The following is a 15118-nucleotide window of genomic DNA, read 5'->3' on the forward strand; positions in this document are numbered from 1 at the left end:
GATAGAAGCAGGGGAAACATTAAAGCACAGAGATTAAGAAGATACATTTTAGACTTACCAACCTCAGTTAAGCTGTAGTTTTCCCACTAATTAACTCTCAAATCATGGACATGTTTTTTAATTTCCTTGAACCTTAATGTCCCCATTTATAAAATAAGGATAATAATACCTATCTCACAGGTAATAATAAGAACTTCATGTATGTAAACTTCTTAGTTTGGTGCCTGGAATATAGTAAGAGTAATTTTGATGATATATTCCTAGTTTTTATTGTGCCAAAGACCATTCTTTATACAATAAAACATGTTAGACAACTGATCACTTTTTTGAGGAGCTAAGTACTAACAACTCAGACAAAGATGAGATCCAGAATATTTCATTTAGCCTAGTAATTCAGATCAGGGTAAAAGGATCAGCTGTAATCAGTATTCAGCTTTAATGAATGCATTTGGTACTTCTAAGTAAATAAGTAAAAAAGACAAAATAAAAAAACTACTGAGCAACAGTCTACATAATATTCCTGGTCCCACCCTCAGTCCTGCAGGGTGTTTTGAAAGTTTGTGTAGGCAGGACACTTACCCATGCTCAGGGACTCTTTCTGAAATTCCTTAGTTAGGTGGGAGCGGTTGGTTATGCAGTACACGTAGCGCTCCAACACGTACCAACACATCTCATAGTAGAATGGATAGCGGAACTTATTTGGAACCTATACAGGAACAAAATAATGAGAAAATCAAGCTGATAACAATTTTCAAGGAAAGAGATTAACAAACAGGATCACTGGAACCACCAAGAAGCTGTCCTGGTTGGGAAAGCATCGAAAAGAAGTTCTGAGATGGAGAATAGAATGTTAGGAGTAAGACACAATATACTTAAGAAAATTGCTTTAGGTTCTTAGGCTACAAAAGCATACCATCCACTCCTGCCCTTACTATAGTTTTACCCTGAATCAGAAGGCCATGAAACAGAACATACTGAAAAACAGGACATGAGATAAAGTTGTATGTTCTTATTATGTCTTTACATATACAGAAGTATGATTAGAGACTCATTCTCAAGCTATATCCAGTCTAGGACACGAGACTGAGTATTTTCCCCACCATTAATTCTCAGCTTACCTATACCATACTTTGCAGTCTGTCAAGATGGCATGTCTACAAATCAGATTACTATTCTGCCTGACCTAATAGCCACTATCCTTAGTTTTCTTTCCATTCTCCCCCAAAGTAGCATGAAGTTATTCCAACTGAATAATAATAAAAAGAATTGCCTTTTAGATCTATTCATAGTCAACGAAATGGCAAATCAGCAAGGATTAACCAGTGAGGAAGATCAATGATGGGGACTATCCTAAATACAGGCATGCCTCATTTTATTGTGCTTTGCTTTACTGTGTTCCGTAGATACTGTATCTTTTACAGATTGAAGGTCTGTGGCAACCCTGCAGTGTCAGATGGTGCTTAGCATTTTTTTAGCAATAAAGTAATTTAAAAGTAATGTATGTACTTTTCTTTTATACGGCACTCACTGGGAAACCAAAAAATTCCTGACTCAATTTTATCACAATATTCACTTTGTCGAGTGGAATCGAACCTGCAATATCTGAGGGAGGCCTATATAGTTTGCCCATTTTCTTTTAGACAAGCCATCTTTCAAAACAAGAAGGCAAACAATACTTTTAGGACTGTTTTGAATATGTAACTCCTGAGAATGTTCCCATCCCTTTCAAAGCTCCATGTAAGGTAGTCTTCCTGATTCAAGGAGACACAGAAGTCCCTTTTCAAAACCCTTTGCTAGGTCACAGGGCATCATTGTGGCATGAGAAGATCATTTTCTTCATTGCAAGGCAGAGACATACTTTTCATTAGCCTTCCAATGCAGGAGCCAGGCCCTGCATCTGGGTCTCTTATGTGACTATAGCTTTAACAACCAGAAGTTTTCTCATCCCTTATTTGAAAATCAAATTAATTTACTTCTGTTAAAGTAGACAGGAACACAAGAATTAAGAGATACTTGGTCCCCCCAAATTAAATATAATACACTGGGTTTCTCTGCTCGCCTTTCAGGTGTATTACCACTTTTCTGGAAAGGTCTTTATTAGAAAGTTCAGGACAACCCAAACCCTCTGGGACTCTATGGAGAGCTAAGTAATACTGACAGTAAAAGAAAAAAAAAAAAAGAAAAAGAAAGTATTAAAAGGGCATTAAACTTCTGGAAGTCATCAGACAATGTTAGTAACAGCCGAGACATCACGCACCCAACCTGCCCTATTACATTTTACCTATGCTGCCACATCCTGCAGAGCACACAATTTCTAAGACTCGGTTAAAATTTTTTAAAAATTGTATTTAATCCTCATTATAAAATTATTGAGCCTTTAAGCCCCATTAGTAGAATAATTACCAACACTCAAGTTTAAATAGTGTATTTTTTTTTTTTACTGGCATGGCAAAAATAACCAAAACATTGCATGCTTTAAATTTACAATACAATTTATATTTCTTTTGTAAAGCATTCTCTGTACATTCTCTTGTAAGTTAAACTCTAAGTTTATAGAAGTTAGTAACATAATGAGCAGATGTCAGGTTGGTTTTAGAATGTAAAAGGTTGGTGTAGAAAGCAATAAAAAAAAAATCACTCTGTATGTACATATGTAGAGGACTCAATGAAATAAGGGTTCCTTATTGGAATGAAAGAATTAAGCCATACTTAGGGAAAATGGAATACGACAGATGCTGAAATTTGACATTTTCTAATAAAGTGTAAAAAAATTAGATAGGTAAATCAACATCAGTTATTACCAGTTTAACAGTCTGCAGGAAACTTTTCATGCAGAGATAAGGTGCTCATTTTAACTATGCTATTGAATATACATTCTCCCTTTCTTCCCTCAAACTGAGCAAACAATTAAGTTATGGGTATAACAGCAATTTTTAGCCAAAAAAATGGAATGCTTTTTAAAAACTAATTTTCAGATTGAATTTTATAGCAGGGTAGGTGGTATTACTTCTTAGAATGATTTTGAGTTCAATAAGAGTATTTTACCATGAAAATATATAATTTTTCTTTTTTGAAACATTTAGACTATTTTTACTGTTATTGTAACTTCAAACTACTAAACTACATACTATCTTTTGTAGTTTCAGTACTCTTAACAAATGAGCAGAAGTTTTCTCATAAAGTTGATTTAAAAGCATTGCATTCTCTCTTAATTCTAACAGGGCAATCTCTGTTAACTCCAATAATACCAACCTTGTGTATAACAGGCAGCTCCTAACCAAAATAAATGTTTCAAAATAGGCACCAAAATGGCTCACTGACCATTCCTTCTAAAAGTTGTGAATTCTTCCTTAATTGTTACTTAAAAAATTTTTTTTAGTCAAAGTATAGTTGATTTACAATGTGCTGGTTTCAGGTGTACAGCAAAGTGATTCAGATACACACACACACAAGTTCTTTTTCAGGTTCTTTTCCATTATAAGTTATTACAAAATATTGAAGATAGCTCCCTATAGTAGTGTGTATCACTGTTATTTTTTGACATTTAGTTTTGAAAACTTTCCAATTCACCAAAAACCTCAAGAGCAGTACCACTGAGACTGCTACAGCTTCTCCAAGATTCACCAACTGTTAACACTGCCCCACATTTGCTACTCTCTATTCGTTTACACTGTTACTATTTTGCTGAACTACTTGTGAACATCACATCCCCGAAATACTTTGTACTTTAATTTCTGCTTAATGTCAATACCATTTACACTTTAATCATATATGATTCAGCCCTCACCAACTAGGCGTCTTCTAAAGAATTAAGCCCTATTTCCCTAAGGCATGGGTTGGCAAACAGCAGCTAGTAGATTTGGTCTGCTGCCTCTGTTAAGACCTGTGAGCTAAGAAGTTGTTTTTGTTCGCATTTTTAAAAGGCTGAAAAAAAGAGAGAAAAAACCTAGAAGCTCATTTTATGACATGGGAAAATTGTATGAAATACAAATTTCAGTGTCTATAAATAAAATTTTATTTTATTTCAGCCATGCTGAATGGTTTATCAGCTATGTGATACCCTATGGAAGACTGAGAAAATTAGATACAAACTATTTTCTACAGGGCTTAATTCTCTCATGGAACCCCAGCTGAGAAAGGCAGTATACATACACATTTATGGATTGAAGTACAACAGTTTGAGTGTTATGTAGTAAGCTAAGAGAGATACATGAATTTACAGCTGTGAATCTTGAGTTGATAAATCCTGTTACACCAAATTATTCTAAAAGAGAATGAAAAAGAAAAACATGGCTCAAGAAATCACTAAATGTCCCTCTCTAGCCCTATAAAAATCCAAGATATAAAAACCCTCAAAGAATTGGTAGTCCCCAATACCAAACATGTAGATCTTGTTAAAACCCTTTTCTCAGTCTTCCTAAAATGTGAACACTACATTTTAAGTCAAAGAAAAATTAAAGTTTTGAAACAAAGTGTCAGTGAATCTTCTGTAAAATCAGGCTTAAATGGAGTGAACCTTCTCACATCCATTATTGCACAGTTACGTACCCGTGTCCGATCTTCAATGTTGTATATTTTTAACTGCATGGGGATATTGAAGCTATGCAAAAAATTGCCTCCAAACACTAACGTGTCTGTAGGAGTATACACAGCATGAATCCAGCCTAGAAGAAAGGGAACGGAGGGCAGTGGCTGTAAGTACATGTTACAATTCGGCTCTCTCAGAGAATTAGTACAAGACTGTCAGATCACACTTTTTACTCTGATTCTGCCTCTTTGTGGTTGGGCAAGTTATTGAACCTCTTGCAGCCTCAATATCCTCTATAAAACCAGGATAAATTTTATGTAGTTGTTGGTAAGCATTAAATGAGAAAATGCATGTGAAGTGTTCAGCATATAACAAACTTTTAAGAAATGCTGCTTCCATTTATTGGCGTACCTAACATGAACCAGGTCAAGTACAAGAGAATTTACATGCATTGTCATTTACTCCTCACAGTATGAGACAGGGATTCAGATATTTGACCAAATTAGTGTCAGCTGGTAAATGCATACTCAGAATTCTAATACAGGTCTGTGACTCCTAAATCTATGCTTCCTCTAAGTACTTATTTTGGAATTAGTGATTTGATAAAAATTACTACTGATTCAGCACTCTAGCCTTCACACTCACCCCTTAGCAGAGTAGATAGTTCTCAATCAGGGGTGTTTATCATCTGTATAACAGGTCATACCCCTAGACCCTGAATATCTAGGGCTAATGTGGGGCCCAAACTTGTAGATCTGAAAAGCCTCCTGGCAATTCTGATATACACTTTCAGTGGAAAAATCATAGCCTTTAAAAAAAAAAAAGACAAATTCTCAGCATCTATTCCATAAGGATAGGAAGAGAGGCCATTGTTTTCTGCCCACTCCAGCATCATAAGCGTCATAACCATTCTTAGCGGTAATCCATCAATTTCTTTTCCTGCAAGAAAAAAAAAGCGGCTAGAGTAGACACTCCACTTTTTCCCATCTTGCTTACCTGAAGGAATGACGAATGTATAGCCCTGCTTGAGCTCTATGCGCTGGCAATCTGACACCCGGTCACCCAGAAAGATGTCTCCCTGTTTCCCTGACAGCAGCCAATTCTCGTACAGCTCCAGGTTGTGGGCTGTAGGGGGGATGAGCCAGAAGACCTGTGAGTTAAAAAACTTCAGTCCGTTAACAGCCATTGACATGACCCAGTCGGCTCCCTCAACTAATCAACAGGTAACAAAGTTAAGACCAACAGGTAGAAGAGAAGCAGGTAATTCTCCCAGCCTACAGAACTTGACCATTTGGGAAATTCTAGAGGCCATCAAGGAGTAGATATTTTCTGACCTCCACTTGATCAAATGGCATTAGAGCTTCCCTGGGAGTTGACTGTAGAACCCATAACCTACCCAGGACTCAGAGAGAAGGATGGCATTTGGCTTGTCACCTAGATAGCCCCTTATTTGCCCTTGGCCTTCATAGTCCTAAGAAGTACAATTAGTTAGGTACAATACCTTCAAGAGACAGGCCTGGGTTGCTTTGTTCCAAGGTAATAACCAAGACCAAAAAGACAAAATTTAATAACACTTAAATGAATCCGAAGTAAATAAAATGACTTTGGATTTGGAGGTACAGTTGTTCTAGATGAGGTCCTCACACTTTAAAAGCATCATCTGCTTTCAACCCAGTTCTAGTTTTCTCTCATAAATGCATTCACTTCTTAAGCGAGAGAAGGGAAACAATAAGAGTTTAATACTATAAACCTCTGATATTAATTCTACATTTCCATTCTCACATAGCATTCAGAAGCACTCTGACAAGCTAGAATATATGTCTTTATGAATGAGGATAATCTTTCAAAATCTATTTATATCCTCAGACAGGACTTAAAGGCTTCCTTTGGCTACATTTCAGACCAATGTCTCCACATAGGGAAAAGTACTTTGGATCTCAATTTGTTGATTTAATTGGAATCTATCCAAAATTTGTGTTCCCTTGTACTACTTCATTACACTTCCACACAGAGAAATTATCTCGTACTCTTAAAACCACTTCTTTGCCTTCGTTTGGAGAATTCTGCTTTGGAAATCTAGAAACAGGACTGCTGAAGTTTACTAAGTACTGGTGCCAATTATTGGTATAAGGAGAGTGGACTAGATGATTACTAATTCCTACTGGACTCTAGGTAAGAAGGTCAACTTAATCTATGATTCTCTCCAGATTCAAGTAGGAATAATCTCCTAATAGACTCGTTTCCAGAGTATACTTAAGCATGCAGGAACTGCAGCAAAGTCACATAACCCGCTTCAGATTCCAAACCCCATCACAACTATGACCGTACCTTTCCCCCTTGATGGATGTGATACCACACAGAGGTACCACCAAAGTCCACATGGAAGTCGGTATAGCAGCCTCGAACACTCATCAGACAGTACCTGACCCAAGAAAAGCAGCAGCATTAGAGCACTGACAAGAAAAAGAGGACTTTCCCCACCACAATGCCATACTCTCCCCTTATGTACTCTGCTCCCCAGCCCCCATCATCCACCCAATAAACTCTCAGTTGGTGAGAGGAACGCAATCTCAAGTCATCATATTATCAGAAGGATACACTTCTTTTTTCATGTGATCATGGGCTATGGTAATCTTACATACACTCTTCCCTTTGGAACTAGAGTCTACCCTTTAAATAACTCATGTTTTCGATCACTTAGGACATGGAGCAAATTTCCCAAGAAAGGAACCACTCCTTGCTATCACTTTGGTCTCCCACAGCACACTGAAGAAAATGCAAGGTAAGCCACATACTTCTGCACTTTAGGGTACTGCATCTCCAGGATGGCATTTGTTGATTCGGTCTGACTTTCCTTCAAATGCCTTGGCCACATGTTGTCTACCCAGTCAATAAAATCCACCTTTAAAAAGAAGGAGAAAACGTTTAGACTTCAAAGGAAGGGTTGAGATTAAAGAGAATTTTTAAAGAAATTAGAAATACAGAAATAGAAATTAAGAAAAATAGAAATTCTCAAAATACACACTACAATTTAATGATAAGCAAACAATCTGTTGGTGAATCTTAGGGTCAACAGGCAAACATTCTAGAAATAATTATTAAGTGAGAATAAAGACTAATGGTTCCATCAGCATGAGTGTAAAGATAGCACTAATCAAGATGAAATCATTACATGATGCAGCAGTATCCAACCAAACCCTCTCTTCTATGTCAGTACTCCTATGATCAGCTGTTTGTTTTTGTTTTTGTTTGTTCCAGTAAAAGAACTGTCTGGAAGGTACTTGCAAACTTACTTAAAGATATAACACTGTTAGAGGAGCTAAGATATCAAATATTTTAAAAGCGGAGGGGACGGAAGGGGAGAGGAGGAGAAAGGAACCCAGTAGGGATTTGTAGCCTTGCATGAGCAATGTGCTATAGAATTCATTAGGTTAGCAATCAGAAGTTCCAGGTCTATTGTGTTTTCTCAGGATCATATGTGAGCCCCTGGAACTTACCTGTAAAATGAAGAAAATTACCTCAAAGGGATATTGTGAGGATTACATGTAAATATATGTTAAATTTTTTTGAAATAATGTTAACAGAGTTTAGGAATCTGTTTTAAATAGTATATGCTTAAAATAATGAGACATGAAAACAGCATCATTTGAACACTTTACACTGAATTGTAACCTTCCTATACCTTCAAATGTCTGTACCCAACCACTGAACTCCAAGAAATAGTCTTAGGTAGACAAAGTGTGAGTCAAACAACCAAGACTCTAGCACAGCACTGATGTTGCAAGAATCTACCGTACAGCTATAAAAAAACACGTACCTGGTAAGCTTTATAACTTATGTATGTATACATTTGATCATTTATTTCCCTTATAATATATATCTAGATAAATACATACAATCTGTGCATAATGACATGAGGCAGGTGTCCAGTGGACACCTAGATGTGAACTGTGGGAGGAGAGTGGAAGGGATCATCAGTGATATGCAAACTGAAATAAGCAAGATGAGGAGCAACTATGAAGGTTAACTTGCTGCCCCATTTCAAAGAATTTCTGCTCAGGGATCCAACAGTTTTAACTAAGCATCCACTGGGCCTAGGACACTGAGCCCCAGATTCCTTTCTTTCCATCAAACAAAATCTACTTTTTGTTCTCTTAATGTAGTAGCCAGTATCTCCTACTTCCTGGTATTGATTGTCCTTTGGAAAGCCTTTAACAGAATAAAGAATAACTGTGACTTGCTCAAGACACTTACTACAAGTTCTATGTCTGGATAGGGAGGGGAAAGGTAAGGAACACATGAGTTATTTTTTTATCAACTGTTCATGCAGAGAAAGATAAATATCTCCGGCTAGAATTTCTCACTACTGTAGCAATAAGTCACTCTTTTTAGCCTCCCTTTATTTGATATTATTAGGTATCATCTGACTATCAAGAGAATTTTGTGGTGAGGTGTTCATACTTTTTCCTAGGTTAATCTTTAGGCTCTAAAAGGCTTTTTGCTAAATGGCCTCATCCCTATGAGAGCAATTCTCCAGCAGAGAGAATCACCAGTTTCTCCCTGTTCTGCACCAATACAGGGCCAAAGTGACCAGAAGCCCAATACGTAGGACATAATCTGATATTCATACACCATGCAAAAGAGCTCATGGCCTTCCATGAACTAATTTCCCCATCACCAAACACATCTGCACACTGTATCTGTTGCTATTTTTCATTTACCTCTCAGTTATTGCTGGAATGACAGGAGAAATCACCTCCCTCTTCTCACTAGAGAATCCCACCTTATGCTACCATCCACATATTTATTCATTTCTGAAGCACTTACCATACTGTAGTTTCTATAAATGCCAATTCTCTGGTCTTTCTTCCCCATGAGACTCTAAGCATTTTGGGGACAATAATGACCTTGTTTACCACAGTATCTCTAGCACTTAAAAGCACAGTGCTGAGCATGTGGTAGGTGCTTAAACTAATAAACTAACTCTGAAGGTGTGAAGATCATAGTGAACAAGAAATTACGTAGTTTGTGTAACAGATTATTACCGAATTGAATGTATTTGTCAAAATTCATTGAAATGTACACTTAAAATGGATACACTTTATTGTACATCAATTGTACCTCAATACAGTTGGTTTTTTAAAAAGCATTACTGAGATATATTAGAAAAGATCTAGAAAACCACCTCAGAGGAAAACACCCAGTAAGTAAGTAACACCCCCAGGGAATAAGCATGCTGCTGCGGACTTACATAGCAAGGTCAAAAAAGCCCGCCTGCTTTTAGGAGGTGACCTTGGTAATAGAAAAGTCGATCTTTCCAGCCATGTTTTAGGTCTCTGGAAGATACTGGTGCGTTGTTTCCTGCCCTCTAGAGAATTTTCTATTTCTGAGCCCTTCCATGACTTCTACTCCTCCATTTAATGGTACAGTTTTTTTCTAATTTTTATAAAATGATATATCACTTTTATGATTAAAACTAGGGGCAAAATGAATAAATTAAGGATGTTACAAAGATGGCTTCGTGTGTGAATAACACATTTTTAAATTTTAAGAATGGAAAAGTATGATTTAGGTCAAGTTTTTCTTTATAGCTACCATCTTATTACTTTTAAATTGAAATTCTAAAAATATTAAGGAACATATTTATAAAGAATGTTATTGTGATTCTTGTATCCCCTCTCTTATTGAATTCTTTACTTATTAAGTGCACCTTGTTTGGCTAATACAAAGGATAAATTCTAATCACCTGTCTTCCTGTATTTCTACATGACCAAACAAATGATAATTAATATAAAAAGGGTTTTTGTCATTCTAGGGGGGAAAAAGTTTTCTTAATGAGAAATGCTGTATTTGTTGTAGCATCTCCAATAACAAGAAGCAATGACAAAAAAAATTATACTGTCTCTTCACATAACAGTGAAATACTGAGAACATTTTCCCTGTGGTCTATACATATCAACGTGTTAGTGGTGATAACAATGCAGCTTACTAGTGAGCTGAAGGTATACATATGTGTGTATATGTATGTATATAAAATAAAAGCACTATAAACAATTACCATACTTCAACTTTAAAAGTCAAAGGGTACAACTGGGATAATTTAAATGGTGATAGGATAATACGAGACCTTCAATTAAAAAAAAAATGTTTAGTACATTCCAAATTCCACTGTTCTCCAGGTGGAATATCAGACTCAAGCTGAGTTCTGAGTAAGAAATAAAAATGGTCCAAAAATGATCAGGTATATTTTAAATGTGAAATCAATGAGTGTTCTCAACATCCTGCAGACAGCAACCATTTTACTAAGAGATAGGTTAAATCAGTATCTACCTTCAGGAAAGCTAAGCATCAAAAACAAACGAACTTTCCCTTAGGATGGGTTGTTAATTTTTATTGCTACTAGTCATCCAGTAGAATCTACTCAAGAAACCATCTCATAAAAACTATCATCTGATTCTAAATCAGTTTTCTCCCAAGCATCAATGCAACTATAAACCTGTAGGACAGAAATTTATTAGGCAAACTTCTTATTGACAGTTCTTATAAAAGTGAATTTTAAGACTCTTCTCCATTATAGGCAAAGGCCAATGTTCCTAAATTGTTATTGTTGATGTAAATCAGAACAGCTTCTCCCTGCATAAAATTAGGTGATGTTGAAAAATGATGAAACTTCTAAAAAGACAAGTTATTCTTATCAAACTGTCTTCTTCATCTTGGTATGTATAAGAAGTAGTAAGTTCTCCAAATACATAAACAACTTTCTTGGTGACAATGCCAGTGTGGAGAAAATAACTAGACTAACCGTGGAGGGCCTCTGCACCATGTTCTCCAGCCTGGTGTGGCTAAACTCTAGGCTGATGACATTATAGAGTTTTTCTCGCTCCTCCTCTGGGGTCTCATAGTAGCGTGTCCACTGAGCCATGGTCATTTCAATGCCTTTCTGTGTGTTCACATCCATGACATCCACCATACGACGACTCCCTGCCATGAAAGAAGCATTGATCATCTCAACTGAGCCACCAATATCCTTAAATACATTAAGAAGATAAAATGCAGGTAGAAGTAAACAAACCGTCCTTTCTTATTTAGGGTATTCAGTAACAGGAGATAGTTGTCACTTGAAAGAGGTAACCAAGAGAAAATCGAATCACAGAGAATAGGAAATACAATGGTAATATCACAAACAACAATCATTCCCTATGATATGTTTACTATATGGTCAGGTATTCAATCTTATATTCAATATCTCACTCAATCCTAACAGTTTTAAACACTGAAGTACCATTCATAGATGGGAAAATAGGTGTTAGGTAACTTCCAGGACAAAGCAGGACAAGAACCCAGGCAGCCCCACCTTAGAATCAATGCTCTTATCCACTGCTTTGATGCAGGTCTGAAGATTGACCTAACCTATCCTACAATTTGAATAAAGGATCCACAATTTAGTGAGTACTAGATTAAATTTCAATTTGTCTAATCTTCTATTTAAAATGGTTATCTCTCAAACTTGTCAAGTATTTCTAATATAAATACCCCTTTTCATTCATTCCGTAAATATTTACTGAATGATAAAGACACCTTGATGGACACAAAGATCTGTATCAGATTCTCAACCAGCTGTAACCACCACAACGAGAGGCAGAGTGCCACAAGAGGTACATAAAATTATACAGGGAGAAAACAACAGACTCAGAGCCAGAGATACCTAAGTTTAAATCTCAGCTCTAATATTACTTATTAGGTAAGTTATTTAACTTTTCCAAACCTTATTATCTTTTTCTATAACGTGGGGATAACACCACCTTTTATGCCATTGTGAGGACTTAGTCAATGAAATAAAATGTTTGACACAAAACTGGTGCACAATTAAACAGTAGTAAAAAAAAAAAAAAAAAAAAAAGAATATTAAAAACCACTTTTTTTTTTAAACTAGACAGACCAGAGAAGACTTTCAGAAAAAGAGGGGAACGAAGAGACATTTGAGTTGGGCCTGGAGGAACAAACAGAATTTCAGTAAGATACAACAGAGAGAATTCCAAGTAGAGGCAATGGCACAAGAGAAGATATAGAGAGGCAGTACTGCTGAAAGGTTAAGAAGACGGTGGTCAAGGAGGGGAGAGAGAGAATGAAGAGCTGCCATTGGAATATTAAGAATACTGTCTAATTTGTAAGAAACTAACAAATACCCACTATATATACTTGGCCTTGGTGGATATACCAAGTAGTGTTAGGACCTAGTCCCCTGCCTTCAAGGAGTTTACAATCTAGTTAGAGATAAGAGGTAATAAGAGGCAAGAGGACAAGAATATGGCTACAATGAAGTAGATATGGTAGAATACACATAAAAAGATAACTGATAATATAAGACAATGAATTGAACCTACCCTTCATTATCTGGAAGAAAAGGCAGATGCTAAATCAAAACTGTCTTGAAATACCACTTCACACCCACTAGGACAGCCATAATTAAAAAAAAAAAAAGAGAGAGAGAGGAAAATAACAAGTGCTGGCAAGGATGTAGAGAAATTGGAACGCTCAGACTTTGCCAACAGAATGTAAAATGGTACAGCTGCTATGGAAAACAGTTTGGTAGTTTCTCCATAAATTAAACAAAGAATGACCATGTGATCCAGCAATTCCACTCCTAAGTATATATACAAAATAATCAAATTATTCATGTGTTCAAACAAAAATGCATACATGAATGTTCCTAGCAGCTCTAGTCACAACAGCAAAAAGGTGAAAATAATCCAAATGTCCATCAATAGATGAACTGACTTTTATATGTATGTGTGTGTATAACTGAATCACCATGCTGTACACCAGAGACTAATACAACATTGTAACTCTACTATACCTCAATTAAAAAAAAACACAGATGAATTGATTAACAAAATGTAGTACACCCATACAGTGGATTATTCAACCATAAAAAGGAATGAAGTACTTTATGTGCTACAACGTAAACTTCAAAAACACTATGCTAAGTGAAAGAAGCCAGACACAAAAGGCTACATATTTTATCATGCCATTTACATGAAATATTCAGGAGAGGCAAGTCCACTGAGACAGAAAGTTTCTATTTGGGGTGATGAAAAAGGTCTGGAACTAGATATTAGTGATGGTTGCACACTGTCATACTTAATGCCACTGAGTTGGATACTTTAAAATTATTACAATGATAAATTTTAGGCTATCTGTATTTTACCATAATTAAAAAAAATTAAAAACAAAAGTGAATGCCTTCCTTTAAGAATGTAGATCAAAGCAAATACAGTTCCACTCTGCCAGTGTTACCAGAGCACTTAGATAAAATAATGGGGGAAAAAAATGACATAGTAATAGCTAACATTTATTGAACACATCTTATGTGCTAGACACTGTTCTTCAATTTAAGTAATTTGTCCAAGGTTAAACACCTAGTAATTAGTGGAGCTGGGATTGGAAGCCAGCCAGTTTTGAGTCCATACTCTAAATCAATATATCTTATCACATAAAGTTTACACGACAGAATGGTTTTCTTCTTTGCGGGACATGAACTGACACGAGATGTAACACTATACTTTAGGTAGAAAAGAACGGATTAGCCAAAGTACATTTGGTAATAATGGATTACTGTATAGTCATCAGTTATCCCAGAAAAAAACTATCTAGACATCAAACCAGCTGGACACAAAGTTGGGCGTCAGTTGAAATTTCTGTTAGTTTAGATATAATCACTGCTTTATTTTAAATGACAACAGATACCTGTGACCATCTACAGGTCTGTCTGGAAAATATAAGGTTAGGAAGGGCTCTGAAGATCATTATTAGCACTACACATATTGAGGACATGAGGGAGTGGTAAGGAAGTGGGAAGAAATCCCAAAGAAGACTAGTGACAGAATAAGTTCTTATATCTGTATAGCTCAAGAGATTTGGATACTGTAAGTCTATGATATAATCTAGAAGTCTATATTTTTAACAAGCATCACAGATGATTCTGATACAGGTCACTTGTGGACCACACACTCATAAGAATGCCTAACCAACAGAGAAAAGCTGTGGTGGTCTGTTAACTTATAGATCCAATGAATTACTTCCTGGAGGTCCATTAGGAAAAGTCATGTGATGGACTGATAAGTATTCAAGTACTAGACTTTCTGAGGTCCCCTGAGAGCCTTGCCTTATGAAGAGTAGGAAAACATTCTAATTACTCAACAGATTTACTGAGTTTCTACTGTACTCCAGAGACTGTGCTAAGTGCTAGGAAATACATAGTGACAGGCAGACAGCTGGACTCTGACACAGAAACAGGCAGGAGAGTGAAAAATTCAGGGAGTTAGAGAACTTTCCTCTACCTAGGACATTTACCACTTGGATAAACAGAAGTTATCCAGCCGTCTAAAAAGAGCCCTCAAGTGGCCAAGAGATAGTACTGCAATACGTCATTTCAAAGGGAGAGACTGCACTGGAGCATAGAGGACAAGACATAATAGAAGCTATATTGTTAGGAGGAAAGCATCAGAAAATTCCTTTAGTTTCTTGTCCTATTAGAAACATTTCTAAAGGTCTTAATCTACTTTACTGCCTAATCATGTACAGAAAAGA

The 15118-nt window shown here is 36.3% G+C and overlaps 1 protein-coding gene across 5 annotated transcripts in view; it reads right to left on the reverse strand.

Annotated features, from left to right (window-relative positions):
* KDM2A (lysine demethylase 2A) overlaps positions 1 to 15118 on the reverse strand; it is a 95881-nt gene that overhangs the window by 23040 nt on the left and 57723 nt on the right. For all 5 annotated transcript variants that reach the window (XM_064492082.1, XM_010998147.3, XM_031448525.2 and 2 more), the window contains 6 exons: positions 11331 to 11509; positions 7324 to 7430; positions 6857 to 6950; positions 5525 to 5678; positions 4549 to 4664; positions 580 to 706 (listed from right to left, as the gene is read on the reverse strand). In XM_064492082.1, the coding sequence (XP_064348152.1) occupies positions 580 to 706; positions 4549 to 4664; positions 5525 to 5678; positions 6857 to 6950; positions 7324 to 7430; positions 11331 to 11509 (777 nt within the window). The remainder of the gene's footprint in view (positions 1 to 579; positions 707 to 4548; positions 4665 to 5524; positions 5679 to 6856; positions 6951 to 7323; positions 7431 to 11330; positions 11510 to 15118) is intronic.

The sequence above is a fragment of the Camelus dromedarius genome, chromosome 12 (genome assembly GCF_036321535.1).
Source record: "Camelus dromedarius isolate mCamDro1 chromosome 12, mCamDro1.pat, whole genome shotgun sequence".
NCBI lineage: Eukaryota > Metazoa > Chordata > Mammalia > Artiodactyla > Camelidae > Camelus > Camelus dromedarius.